At 39.8% G+C, this 15,267-nt stretch overlaps 1 protein-coding gene across 4 annotated transcripts in view; it reads right to left on the reverse strand.

The window, feature by feature from the left end:
* The window catches only part of ABCA13 (ATP binding cassette subfamily A member 13), a 590,340-nt gene that overhangs the window by 224,305 nt on the left and 350,768 nt on the right, over positions 1-15,267 (reverse strand). For all 4 annotated transcript variants that reach the window (XM_072153102.1, XM_072153100.1, XM_072153098.1 and 1 more), the window contains 2 exons: positions 10,767-10,924; positions 10,475-10,687 (listed from right to left, as the gene is read on the reverse strand). In XM_072153102.1, the coding sequence (XP_072009203.1) occupies positions 10,475-10,687; positions 10,767-10,924 (371 nt within the window). The remainder of the gene's footprint in view (positions 1-10,474; positions 10,688-10,766; positions 10,925-15,267) is intronic.

The raw sequence follows: 15,267 nt of genomic DNA on the forward strand, positions 1-15,267 counted from the left end.
TCAGATAATAAGAGTGGTATTTGCAATTAATACGTTAAAAGTCACGTAGTAGTTAAATTATTACGCCACCTATTGTTATGTTGTTTATAATTAGTGAGGGTATTCAAAATTCTATTGCTAAAAAAACAAAAACAAAACATGGGCTGGATATTTAGCTGTATGGCAGCAATGGCAACAATTCTTTAATCTGTACAATATTAACTGTTTTACAAATAAGTTGAATGTTTTGTAATGTTTTAGTTCGGTTTAAGGGCTAGGAAATTGTCATTTTCGTTCATTTCAAAGACTTTGGCAGGTATATCTCTCTTCTTCAAGGCTAATAGCATTCAACTAGTTACATTTCAATGCTGAAGGGATATAAATGAACAGAACCAGGAAGGGCACATAGGCGCCCAATTTCTTTTGAGTTATTTGTAGTTTATGTGATTGTTTATGCAAAGTGTTTTTTGGACGGGTTTGAAGTTCGTCTGCTTACAACAGCTTTTGCTTTTGCTTTCTTTGCAGCTATGAGGTACGGCATAAGAAAGTTCAGTCAGGATTGCTATTGAGGGATGTGACATGTAGAGAGGGTTTTATACAATTGTTTCTAAGAAGGTTTAAGATAGGTCAGTTTGGTAGTGGATGTACAATCAGATTGAATAGTTTATAAGGCAATGTTTTATGCCCAGTTAGTTTGATGGTAGATTGGTTGAAAGTTAGGCCCCAGGGTGAAGGATATTTGTTAAAACATAATGATGGTCTGCCGGTAACTATTTTTCAGTTTGAGGTGGTTCTTAAGAAAATGTTTAAAAATAAATTAATACATAAAAAAAAAAAAAAAAAATATTGGGGTTTAGGCTATGAAAAATTATTGGGCCATTCAATTCGGATAGGAGCTGCAACTGAAGCAGCAAGATGGGAGTCCATCTGGTTCAAGTTATAGGTTAGACCTAATATAGCATTGTGCTAGTTATTTTATCTTTCAGATATTAAGAAAACAGTATGGATCGTTGGACATTCTTTTGCTTATTGGGCCGAGAAGAGGGCAGCCCAAAGACCCTACTCTGAAAATTTGTCCTTTGACATAAAGGCATGGTGTTAGAGGTTTGAAGTGGGTGGATCTTTTACCTACGTTCGTTCATTGAGTGTTTTTCCTAATCTAGATCTTTTAATAGTACATAATGGGGTAATGACATAGGTAAGAGAAAAAATCAATTGGTTTATTGTGGGATATGATAAAAAGATTTAGCTTTGTTGAAAGGTATGTTTCCAGATGTGGTCATTTGTTTCTCGGAAATAGTTCCTAGGTTAATCCACTCCTGTAAGGAGCTTTCGTATGGGGAAAAAAATAAATAAATAAATTGTAAAAGAATAATTTTTCAATGTCCAAATAGCTGCACAGTCTTGGTTGCCTGTCATGCATCAGGTTTTGGAAAGTTATATCATGTTTTACCATTTAGTTTGGGTGCACTTATCAGATATTGGTATTGAGGTTTACATAATGTTATTAATTGTTGGCTGCGGTGTGGGGGGGGCCTTCCCCTTTCAGGGTAAGGCTTATGGGATTTAGTCACCCAGTCATTGCTGGGTGGACTGGTTTATTAATTTTAACTTGAGAGTTATTACATGAGTTGGAATTGTTATGGTGGTTTTTAAAGAATATTTATTTAATTGATTATTTATTTAAATGAGGATTTATTTATGAATTGATTATTTATTAAGTTATTTATGTAACCCATAATAAACGCTGCGGCCAAAATTATTCCAAAAAGTCGTTGTTGTGTATTTATTTAGCATAAGTATCAGTGGGGCTTGTGATACCATGATAGGGGCCCCCCAGTTGTAAGCTGGGGGATGCATGGTATCACAGCCCCCCCCTTTCTGTCATTAGTATATGTGAGTTATAGCTTTAGTGATTTTGTAGGAATTTGGTATGTATAGGGTTAATAGAGATAGTTTAAGAATGGTAGGTGCTGTTCTAAATGTGAAGTTTTATTTCCCTAGTTCAGTAGTTGGTACAGTCTTCTCTGGAAGCTTCCAGTTGCTGGGCAAAACATCTGGAACTGAACAGCTGATTGGCAGCTGTGTTTAGGCGGGAAACACAGAAGGTGATAAATGAAATGAATTCTGCCTGGTCAATCAGTTCATCAGGTGAAGCTGGAGAGAGAAGTCCTTCAAGTCCAGCTAGAAAAGAAGAAACAGTTATTGTCCCGCCCCCCCTCCCTTTATTTTACGTATTATGTAATTTGTCGCTGGCGTTTACTAGTGGGATTTAGTCACCCAGTCATTGCTGGGTGGACTGGTTTATTAATTTTAACTTGAGAGTTATTACATGAGTTGGAATTGTTATGGTGGTTTTTAAAGAATATTTATTTAATTGATTATTTATTTAAATGAGGATTTATTTATGAATTGATTATTTATTAAGTTATTTATGTAACCCATAATAAACGCCGCGGCCAAAACTGTTCCAAAAAGTCGTTGTTGTGTATTTATTTAGCATTAGTATCAGTGGGGCTTGTGATACCATGAGTTCATCCAAGTCACCAGCCTTTAGAAATTGGAGGTTAACAGCAGCTCAGAGACCAGGTAAAAACTCAGAGACCAGGTAAATGCCACACAGAGTTCTAGCAGCAGACCCATCTCTATAGAGGACACTGTGTGCAGCAGGCCTTCATGGTAACATCGCTGCTAGGAATCCACTGCTAAGGACAGGCAACAAGCAGAAGAGACTTGTTTGGGCTAAAGAACACAACGAATGTAGAGTAGTGGAAATCTGTGCTTTGGTCTGATGAGTCCAAATTTGATATCTTTGGTTGCAACCACCGTGTCTTTGTGCGATACAGAAAAGGTAAACAAATGGACTCGCCAGGTTTCCACCATGAAGCATGAAGGAGGAGGTGTGACGGTCTGGGGGTGCTTTGCTGGGGATTTATTCAAAATTGAAGATATACTGAACCAGCATGGCTACCACAGAATCTTGCAGCCGCATGCTATTCAATCCAGTTTGCGTTTAGTTGGACAATCATTTATTTTTCAATGGGATATTGGCCCCAAACACACCTCCAGGCTGTGTAAGGGCTATTTGACCAAGAAGGAGAGTGATGGGCTGCTATGCCAGATGACCTGGCCTCCACAGTCACCAGACCTGAACCCAACAGAGATGGTTTGGGGTGAGCTGAACCTCAGAGTGAAGGCAAAAAGACTAACAAATGCTTATCATCTCTGGGAACTCCTTCAAGGCTGTTGGAAGACCGTTTCAGGTCGAAGCAAAAGGGGGCTACTTTGAAGAACCTAGAATAAAAGACATATTTTTAGCTGTTTCACACTTTTTTTGTTAAGTATATAATTCCAAGAGTGTTAATTCATAGTTTTAATGCCTTCAGTGTGAATCTACATTTTCATAGGCAGGAAAATACAGAAAACTCTTTGAATGAGAATCAGATATGGAGACTTGTTCCATAGGATCATTAACCCCTTAAGGACCAAGCCAGAATTTTTTTAATTTGCTATGTGTCACTATAAGTGGTAAAGCTTTCACATATACTGGTAATTTTGAGATTGTTTTCTCCTCACACATTGGAAACATTTGAATAATATTATTAGCGTTTATTTATGAAAAAATGAAAATTTGGCAAAAATTATGAAGAATTCTCAATTTTCAAAGTTCTACAGTTTTTGCTCTTCCATCAGATATTCATAGCACCCAAAAAACTTCATAACTAACATTTCTCGTATGTTTGCTTTATGTTGCCATGGTTTTTATGCATTCTATTTTTCTAGGAAGTTATGGGGCTTAGAATTGTGGGTACAATTCTTTCTTGGTTTTCTTATTTTTTTGTATATAAAGTTGTTTAAAGGTTTTTTTTTTCGGAACAAGCTGTATTACAATCCCAGCTGTTACTACGGCAGCCTGGCTGCCACATACAGCTGAACTCCTGCAGCAATCGTACTGGCTCTGCTACTAAGCATGGGCGATCGGATAGACGTACATGAATGTCGGAATGCTGCAACTGACCGCATTTCCTGACGTACATGCATCTATAATACTTGAGGTTTCCCAATGTCTGCCTAACATGTGTAACAAAGAAGGAACAAATGAAAAATAAAGTAATAGGGCACTTATAAATCACTAAAAAAAAAATATAAAACCAGCATGGCCCATACATGAAGTCTGTTGCAAAGCAACCTAAAAACTATGGATGAAGTAGACAAGTTTAAAGAGTAACCTTCATTTAGAAAAACTTTTGATATGTTGTAGGACATGCAATTTAAAACCCTTCTGTATTGGATAAGTTACCTGAATCTAGCTCCTTTCTCTTCTATACAGCAGCCTCCCCCTGCTAATCAGCCCCTGTCAGTGATCCCAATATGGCTGGTGCTATGCCCTCTCCATACTCTGAGCTGAATATGCATTTACATTTACATGTCAGCCCTGTCCCCTCTCTCCACTGCATTATCTGCTGATTTTATTCATGCTGTTTCCAGGAAGCCCAGGAGCTCTTCCTAATGTGATAATAAAACGCCTACACTTTTAATATATCCCTTAAAACCTTCAGCTTCTCCTACACCATGATAGAAAGAAATAATCTTCTAGATAGAAGCTGTAACTTTCGGTCTGCCCCTGCCCTTCACCTCACTCTCTGCAGCAGGAATTGGCAGACGGGAGAAGAGGGAGAACAATATGCACTGTGCTTCTCCAATCTGCTCCATGTGTTATGCTGCAGTTCTGGATAGACTGATGTAGAAAAGATACATATAATGGATGGAGGGGAGAAGTGAGACGTTTCAGTCTAGTTGCAAAAGTCATAATACCAAAACTTAACCCCTTAATGACCGCCCTATCGGGTTTTTACGGCGGTCATTAAGGGTACTTCTTCTGATGCGACGCCTTTCTACGGCGGCGCATCAGAAGAAGTTTTCGGGACACCGGGTCTCGCTGGTGCCGGTGTTGGGCTGTGATATCACAGCCCAGACCCGGCACTAACACCCGGGATCGGAAAAACTCCGATCCCGGGTGTTTAACCCCTTGCACGCCGCGGTCAAGCATGACCGCGGCGTGCAAGTGTGTCCCCCGTGGATCGGACCCCCCCGGTGTGCTTACCGGGGGATCCGATCCCTCCTGCCGCTGCCCCGGGTTCCGACGAGTGACCCGGGGCTGTCGGCTCCTCTTCTCACCGGGTCCTGCCTTCCTGGCAGGACCCGGCTGTAAGTAACTGAGCATGCGCACCATGCTCAGTTACTTTCACTATACACTGCAATACAAGTGTATTGCAGTGTAAAGGCTTGAATAAGCGATCGGATGATTGCTTAGTCAAGCCAAGAAGTAGAAAATGTAAAAAAGTAAAAAAAAAAAAAAATTTAATCTTTTTATAATATAATTAAATAAATAAAAGTCCCATAATCTCCCCAGTAACACATAAAATGCAAATAAAGTATATAAAACACAAAACACGTACATATTTGGTATCACCGCGTCCGTATTAATCTGTACAATAAATCTAAATCAATATTGAACCCGCTCGGTGAACTACGTAAAAAAAAACTCAAAAAACTTCCCATAATATACAATTTTTCATCAAACACCATCACAAAAAATGTTCTAAAGAGTGATTAAAAAAAGTTACGGTACCTAATATGATACGACTGAAAAGAACAACTGTTTTCGCAAAAAATAAGCCCTCAAGCAGATCTGACAACAGAAAAATACAGAAGTTATGGCCCTGAAAAGTTGTCAATAATAAAAACAATGCGATTTTCTCCAATATTGGTTTTGCTCAGGAAAATTGAGCAAAATAAGAAAAACTATATAAATGAGGTATCACCGCAATCGTAGTGAACCAGAGAATAAAGATAAAATATTATTTTTACGTTATGGTGAGCGGGGGGGGGAAAAATGCTCACAATCCAAAATAAAAATTGATGATTTTGTTTGTGTCCCCCTTGAAATAGTTAATAAAATCTCATGAATAAGCTTTAGACTCCCAAAATAAATTATTTATACATTGTATCTCATCCCATAAAAAATAAGCCCTCATATGATCGCATTACCAAAAAAAATAAAAATTTATAGGTCGTACAATGTGACAATACAAATCTGCTGTGGATGGCGCCTCCATTCATTCTATACTCGGCCGTGCGCCCGTACAGCAGTTTACCACCACATATGTGGTATCAGTACACTCGGGAGGAATTGGGCATCAAGCGTTGCAGTGCGTTTCATCATTTAATTTATTCTGAAAATGTCAGTTTTGGCCTAAATGAATGTATTTCCAAAAAAATTCCATAGTTTCTTAATCGCAGGTCCATATTTTTTAACCCATGTGAAACACTTAAAGGGTTAATGGACTTAATAGAAGTTGTTTTACATATGTTGAGGGGTGAACTTTCTATAGTGGGGTAATTTATGGGGTTTTACTATTATTTAGGCCTCTCAAAGTCACTTGAAAGCTGAGTTGTCCCTCAAAATGTGAGTTATGGCAATTTTCATGAAAATAAGAAAAATCGCACCTAAAGTTCTGCACCTCATAACATCCTAGAAAAATGACCGGAAGCATAAATTATCATCCCAACATAAAGCAGATATTCTGTAAATGTTAATTATCAAACTTTTTGGGTAGTTTTACTTCCTGTCTGGAAACCAGAACATTTCAAACTTGGAAAATGAAGAATTTTTACAAACTTTTGCCAAATTTTCACTTTTTTTCAGAACGAAACGCAAAACTTATCACTTAAATTTTATAACTAACATGAAGTACATTGTGTCACGAGAAAACATTCACAAAATCACCAGGATATGTTAAAGCGTTCCGAAGTTATAACCAATTATCGTGAGACATGTCAGATTTGAAAAATCGAGTCTGGTCATTGAGCTGAAAACTAGTGTCGGTGATAAGGGGTTAAATAAACCTTCATATTTACAGCCTCTTAGCTACAAGCTGCACACGTGCATATAAAGGTGTGTCTAAGCTATGTTATCCATGTACAAGCTTTGGTTTCATTGGTCAGCAGCATATGCTTGCAATGATGTCACAGGAGGTAAGGTCCACCCCCTCCATCTTGGTGACTGTAGGTTTTTTCAGATCTGAGAAACATGGTTGCTATGGACAAAAAAAGGTAGCAATGAATCAAAACAAAGAAAAAACGGATACAGCTCACCAAGTATAGACAATGTCATGGAACGGAGAAATGAGAGACTTTGCACGTAGCAGAGAACACTGAGTTGCTTCAGGTGTGTAAATTCGATATTCCGAGAAAAATAAAGGGTAGCTCCAGCGAGTGCATTAAAAATCATTACATTTTATTCCATATAAAGGGAATATGGGTAGGGTACACAAAATATGGGTAGGGTACACAAAAATAGTGCCGTCCGTAGTCGTAACAACTAAGGACGCTATGCTTTGCATTCGCTGGAGCTATCCTTCGTTTTTCTTGGACTACAAAAGAAGGTACTAAATGGGGACGGAGCGGCAAAATGCTTTGGGGAATGATTCCTAGGGACACCTGGAGCAGAATTATGTTTTTTTTTTTTTTCTCAGAACGACAGTTACACTTTAAAGAGGAGCAACATTTTACAAATGATTAGTATTACAATAATTACATGTATCCACCATTAATTGCTGTCAGTGTGCGATGTGTTAACCCAATAGATACAGCAGCACATCAATATTTCAAAGACAACAGCCATTATTACTGGATTTTTATCATTTACATTTTTTCCGAAATCTGTGAATCAATTGCTTGTGCTATGTCCTGCAGGTTTATTTAAAAAAAGGAAAAAATCTTTATTTTGTAAACTGTATTTAATGGAAAATCTGTCAATGGTTGCCTCTTTATAACAGTAAAACCTGTGTGAAAAAAATAATGAGATTGAATAATAGACTTGCCACTTTGAGCTTTAGTTTGTAATGAAACATTGACTATGAGAGCAGAATGAGGAATAAAAATCAAAGAGATACAATTTTATGTGGCTGCTGATGAAAGTCAATTTTTCTTTTTATTATTCAATCCAGTAAAGATATCTTCTCATGTATAAATGAAGAGAAGGTAATTACAATAGAATTCAATTCCAATACATGCTAATGGGATTCTGAAGTCTTAGAATTTATTCATTTAAAATCTTAACAATGAAGAGAACTACACTAAGCTGCTTGTTAAGATTTTTTGTTCTAAGGCCAATTATGAGGTTTATTTAAAGCCTGCATGCTTTGGCTTGTTCTATTCTGCATCACTGACAGGTGTATTTTTACATTATTAATTTAATTTAAAATCATGTACTTAAAGTGGTATTTTGATTATATCAAGTTCAGGGGCATAGCTAGGAGAGGCAGGACCCCATAGCAGACTTTTGAATACCACTCCCCTTCCCCCTACATATTTGTAAACTCTCACATGAGTTAAAATCACATGCAATACATACACAACATATATACAGCATAAACACACATACATACGGTACTATATACACCCATGTATCATATACACAGACATAAAGATTATACACGTCACATATACACACATATATTAAATACACACCACATAAACACATGGTGCATATACACTCCCAATACCCCAGTTGCTGGGGCCCCTGACTTAGCAGGCCCCATGGCAACTGCTATGTCTGCCACCACTGTTGTTCCACTCCTGATTAAGTTACTCCATATCCATAGTATAGTGTTAAATATTGACAATCGGAACCTCCACCATTAGAACAGGCATACTTTGTTTTTTGAATGTTTCCCGCCCTGGATAATCTGGCTCATCCACACAATCAACAAATAAGCCATACATAATGTCACAAATATGGGCATTGTCAAGGTTAGGGATCAGTGGATCCTCTGGACCACCGTGGGAGGTGGTACTAGCCGACACCTGGGATCGTAGTCTAAGTGGCACCTGGTCTTCACCAGAGACCGCTGCAAAGAGGGATGGTCTTGCTGCGGCAAAGTACCACCAGGTCGTTCCACAGGTGCGACTAGCCCGCGTTGGCAGTTGAGGTCGAGGTTCCTTAACGGAAGACAGTCGCATGGTCGGGTCCAAGCACAGGGTCAGGGCAGGCAGCAGAGATTCAAGGTTATGTCCAATTCGGGGTCAGCAACAGGAGGTCCAGGCAGATGGGAATGGTAACACAGGCACACGGAGGGACTCTGGTAACACAGGCACACGGAGGGACTCTGGTAACACAGGCACACGGAGGGACTCTGGTAACACAGGCACACGGAGGGACTCTGGTAACACAGGCACACGGAGGGACTCTGGTAACACAGGCACACGGAGGGACTCTGGTAACACAGGCACACGGAGGGACTCTGGTAACACAGGCACACGGAGGGACTCTGGTAACACAGGCACACGGAGGGACTCTGGTAACACAGGCACACGGAGGGACTCTGGTAACACAGGCACACGGAGGGACTCTGGTAACACAGGCACACGGAGGGACTCTGGTAACACAGGCACACGGAGGGACTCTGGTAACACAGGCACACGGAGGGACTCTGGTAACACAGGCACACGGAGGGACTCTGGTAACACAGGCACACGGAGGGACTCTGGTAACACAGGCACACGGAGGGACTCTGGTAACACAGGCACACGGAGGGACTCTGGTAACACAGGCACACGGAGGGACTCTGGTAACACAGGCACACGGAGGGACTCTGGTAACACAGGCACACGGAGGGACTCTGGTAACACAGGCACACGGAGGGACTCTGGTAACACAGGCACACGGAGGGACTCTGGTAACACAGGCACACGGAGGGACTCTGGTAACACAGGCACACGGAGGGACTCTGGTAACACAGGCACACGGAGGGACTCTGGTAACACAGGCACACGGAGGGACTCTGGTAACACAGGCACACGGAGGGACTCTGGTAACACAGGCACACGGAGGGACTCTGGTAACACAGGCACACGGAGGGACTCTGGTAACACAGGCACACGGAGGGACTCTGGTAACACACGAACACGGCAACATAGGACTCAGGAGCAGGAACACACTAGAACGCAAGAATACTCAGGAATAGTCACAAGAAAGCTTTCTCAATGTTATATGCACAAAGATCCAGCAGGGTTTGCAGGAAGAGGTAGGCTTAAGTAGAATTTAAAAATGGCCAGCGCCAATTAGCGGCACGCTGGCCCTTTAAATCTCTTGAAGCCGGCGGAGGTGGGAACGCGCGCGCACGGCTGAGGAATCCGTAAGTAGCATGGGCGTCACGCCAGCGAGGGGGCAGAAGCACGGGTGAGCAGTGACAGGTACGAGGTGAATTATGAGGTAAACCTTAATCTAATATACCACGTGAATAATCCCTAATAAATACTGAACTATGATGGTGGCAAATATCACACACAAACATTTAGATGTAGAAAGTGATTGAATGGGAAAGTATTAAAAATCTTTTTTGTATTTACGGTTTGAAAGATTACAGTCACAATATATTGAGTTATTTTATTGTGATATTCTATTATGTTCATTAGAAGATAATTTTACCTTTTCCATGTTCGTATTTGTAATTCCATATGTAGAAATGTGAAGATCAGGTTGACAGGTATCTAATCTCTTGAAAAGAGATTTACACATGGTTGTATCCATATCACTAGGTATCATAAATACAATCTCTTTGTTGGTGTCTTCTTTAAGAATTGCTGATGGAATAAATTCTTGTACTAGTGATGTAATCTCATTAATATTTACAAGTTCACCCTACCAAAATAAGAAATAAGTATAAATAATAGAATGACTAAGCAATATTATATACAGTGTAAATGTTTAAAATACTAACCTTTTTTGTGAGTGTTAACTCATAGCCTTGCCCATATTTACTTTTAAGAATTGATTGAGAACCACAGCATTTTAATGTACCCTCCTGAATAATGGCAACTTGATCACTGAGAAACTCAGTCTCATCCAGATTGTGAGTTGTAAAAATAATAGTCCGCCCTGAATTGTGATAGTAGAAGAATTTGGACATGGATCAAAATAGACAGAAATATTGGGTCATTTCTAATTACATTGTAAACTTAGACATGCAGCAAATAGTTTTCATAACTAATTGTTTGGCCTAGTTTGTGACAAAACTTTACAACATGCCCGAAGACACAAATGCTAAATTTTGTGCCCTATGAATTCAAGCATAGATCTATCATTACCAGCTTTACTCCCAAGACATATAGAGGGATAGAAAAATTGCCTCACCAGAAAATCTACCATTTGTTTTTATGTATTGCGAACCAAACATACCTTGAGAATGCTGTACCTACACTGATGCAGAAACTTATCTCGTTTATTCCCTGATCTAAGTGGTTATGCTAAAAATCAATTATAAAATTCAGGAGCTTGGGAAAGCTGGTTGCATGCAGACGGTCGTTCATGAACACATAACATGGTACTTCCTGAACTGTACCAGACAGGACTAATCAACCTGAGCTGGATGACTTATACACAGTAGCTGGTGGATGGTGCAGCGAATTGTTACTTCTGCCTGTCAGGGACAACCTAGGGATTTCTCATTCTCATTCTGCATCAGTGTAGCTACTGCATTCTCAATGTATGTTTGGTTCATAATGCCTGAAAACAAATGGTAGATTTCCTATAAAGACTACTGACATCACTACATGCCCTTTAAGGGTTTTTCCATTAACCAAGATGTATATGGGTTTGTTATCTGTGGGACAAATTGTAAAAACATATTTGCATTGATTTCTTGTGGGCTCTGTTTTTACAACTTTCATTGTGCTCTCCAAATGACACCTCCCCGTTTTATTCTTTGGGTCAGTACTATCACAGAGATACCAAATTGATATAGGTTTTAATTGGTTTTAGTAGTTTTAAAAATGTTTTAATCTTTTGTCCAAATAAGGTATTTTGCCAAATTCTGAGGCCAATAACTTTTTCATAGAATGTATGGACCTGTTTAAAGGTATAATTTATATCAGTTTGGGACTTATGACTGTTTGATCACTTTTTATGTAAATATTTATGAATAGAAAAATGGCGTTTCAGACATATAGGTGCTATTTTCCGTTACGGTGTTTACAGCCAGGAATAATCTTTTTCATATTTTGATATGTGTTCTAAGGAAAGAGGGTGATTTAAACTTTTTAAAATTTTAATAATTTTTTTTCTTTTTACTAGTATTTCAGACCCTCTAGGGTACTTTAACCCTGGAGGGTCTGATCACTCATACTATATACTGCAATACTACTGTATCAGTTTCCCCATCTTAGATTAAATCATCTGTTGCTATGACAGCTGGAAGCGTTTTTTCAGCTTTCCAGTACATGGCATGGAATATTGAATATCATTACAGACGGTCCCCTACTTACCCGACCTCTAGTTAAAAACAGACCACTCTGCCCACTGTGACCTCTGGTGAAGCTATCTGAATGCTTTACTATAGTCACAGATTGCAATGATCAGCTGTGAGGCATCTGTAATGAAGATTTATTGGTAATCCTTGGTCGAATTACAACAAAAATTTTTTAAACTCCAATTGTTACTGGGGCAAAAAAAAAATTGGTCTTGATATACAATTATAAAGTATACAGTTTCAACTTAATTCAACTTAAGAACAAACTGCAATTTGTTGCACAGAAAACAAGCTCTCAAACAGCTTGGGGAACAAACAAGGATACCAAATATTTTTACGTTTTTTTTTTTACGATTTGCTACTTTTGCATAAAAACACTTTTTTTTTTAGAAAAGCTCATTTGTTTTAATGTCCTCTTATTTAAGGTACTAAAACATTTTCAGTTTTTTTTTATTATAAGAAAGGTATTATGGCTTGATTTTTGCAGGAGGAGATTTAGTTTTTAAGGTACCATTTTGTGTTTATACCTAATTTTTTGATTGGTTTTTATTTTAATGTTTTGTTCATCTCTACAGTAAAAATATAAAATGCTACAAAATATGAGGCGCTTCACAAATAAACATTATTAATATATTCATCTTTTTTAATTTTCCCTTTTGAGATGTGATGCCATTATCTCTAATATACACTGCAATTCTTAGATACACTTCAATTCTTCTCTACTGAAGTGTATTATATTTGTTTGTTGTACACTGACATAAAGCCTACCCACTCTGGCTGGGGCTAATATGCTTCCTTAGTTAGCAGACCCAGAGTTCTTGATCAGGCCTCTGGCTGGCATGAAAATCCTGCAGCACCCTGTACTAGAGTCATCATTGACTGCAATTAAGGGGTAAAATTCATCTCAACAGAGCTCTCTCTATTCAGGGGAGATGCAGCATGAGCCAGGCTATGTGTTATATCTGGTTTCCTGCTGATGATTGCCTGGGTATTCTTGTGATTAACAGGAATTAAGTGTTCAGTGTTCTTTGTGGGGTGGGAGGATCTGTCCCCTAATCAGGATGAACATACACATCCTGTGTTAAAGAGTTAAGGGAAACATGTCATCATGAAAGTAATTTTTACATGATGACAGATTCCAATAGCCATTCCATGCTGATTTTAAAGATGCCTTTTGTCGGGGGGGGGCATGGCCAAGCTGCTGAGTGGAATAGTGGTGGACCAGAGCTCCGCTGATGCCAGCTCAGTTAGCGACACTAAATTGTCTTCCAAATACCTAAACTGTTACCTCTATACAGATGTCCCAACCTCCCATGACTTGGTACCGGGCAAAAGAAAACTTCAAAAGCAGGGAAACCTGGAGTTTTACCTGGAGAAAGAGTAAAAAAGGCACCGACAGCTGAAGATCTTTCAACCCTCTGATGTCCTAACAAAACATACCTTGAGGTGATAACACCATAGCTCTCTTGACCAAAAAGTGGCACTCCTTGGAACAGAAGCCCAGCATGCCTTCATCACCCACCGCTAGGAGCCCAGGACTTAACACCTAACCTCTAGAACCTGTTTAAATTGCTCCTCCGTAGGGCTCCCCACCGGGTCCCTAGACCCTTGTACTTGCTTGACTCCAGGACCAGAGATGTCCTGGCGCATATTCACCTTCCATGTTAAAGACCTGATCGTCGCTCTAGCAAGGAAAAAAGGTGAGCGGCCAGAACCTTATGAGCAACTAAAGATCTACACTATCCTCTCTGCAGCCACACTATGCCATAGAAAGGAACTGTTACTGGTTATCCTGGCGTTAAGAGATCATAATATCCTATACAGATGGGGATTCCTGGTGAAGATCCTAATTCAGAAAGATGGCTCTATTCACCAAATTGCATCACTGGAAGAAGGACAAAAACTACTTCAGTCATGGAACATCCCACCCATTATATGACTTTGGTTTCCAAGCGAATCTTTGACCACAGGAATGGAAGATGGTTACCACCAAGCGAACTTCAAAGCATTGAACTTCAATCGAGCTGGATTCTGAAGGGAGCCTAGCTTGAACTGCTTGGGTTTGCCATATCCTTTTACCTCACACTGTGGTTAACTACTCATGCTTACAATTGTTGATTTTTTGCTTTGGATAATGTTGTTGGCATCCAAAAATATAGCTAACCAATTTAGGAATACTATGGTTTACAATATAACCTAGAATCCGACTCCCAAACACCTCAACCCTTACCAGAGGACCTCTATAAACCTACCCTCTTTATCAACTGAGCAACAGTCACATTTACAGTCCCCTGCCACCCAGGAGTGAAATTCCGAAATTAATATTCTCACTCCTCACTAGGAAATCCCCAGGTCCAGATGGGTTCACAAAATGTTATTAAAAGACAAAATAACAATATACCTGCGCTGACTGTGGCTGCTGATGCAAACAATGATATATGAAGTGAAGAGATGTATTGGCTGAGTGGGTGACCTGATTAAAAACAGTCTTCAATTGAGGAGGTGATGATGATCAAGAAGTTTCTCAGCAGTGTGAATAGTCCCACAAGGATAGTAGGTATCCAATGTAGTAGATGGCTTTTTCTGTGAGCCAAGTTTGAAGTCAGTCCAAGAGCAGAGCGATTCAGTGTGGGAGCCCGGCCGGTGGCTCGACCACACGATGAGTCGGAAGTGAATAGTGACGTCACTCTAAGTTACGGATGGAGCGGTGGGACATAGGTGAACACGCACCGAATGCGTTTTCAAGAGCTACGGCTCTCTTCCTCAGGGTGTTCACCTATGTCCCACCGCTCCATCCGTAACTTAGAGTGACGTCACTATTCACTTCCGACTCATCGTGTGGTCGAGCCACCGGCCGGGGCTCCCACACTGAACCGCTCTGCTCTTGGACTGACTTCAAACTTGGCTCACAGAAAAAGCCATCTACTACATTGATGCCTACTATCCTTGTGGGACTATTCACACTGCGGAGAAA

This window comes from Engystomops pustulosus, chromosome 5 (genome assembly GCF_040894005.1).
Source record: "Engystomops pustulosus chromosome 5, aEngPut4.maternal, whole genome shotgun sequence".
Lineage (NCBI taxonomy): Eukaryota > Metazoa > Chordata > Amphibia > Anura > Leptodactylidae > Engystomops > Engystomops pustulosus.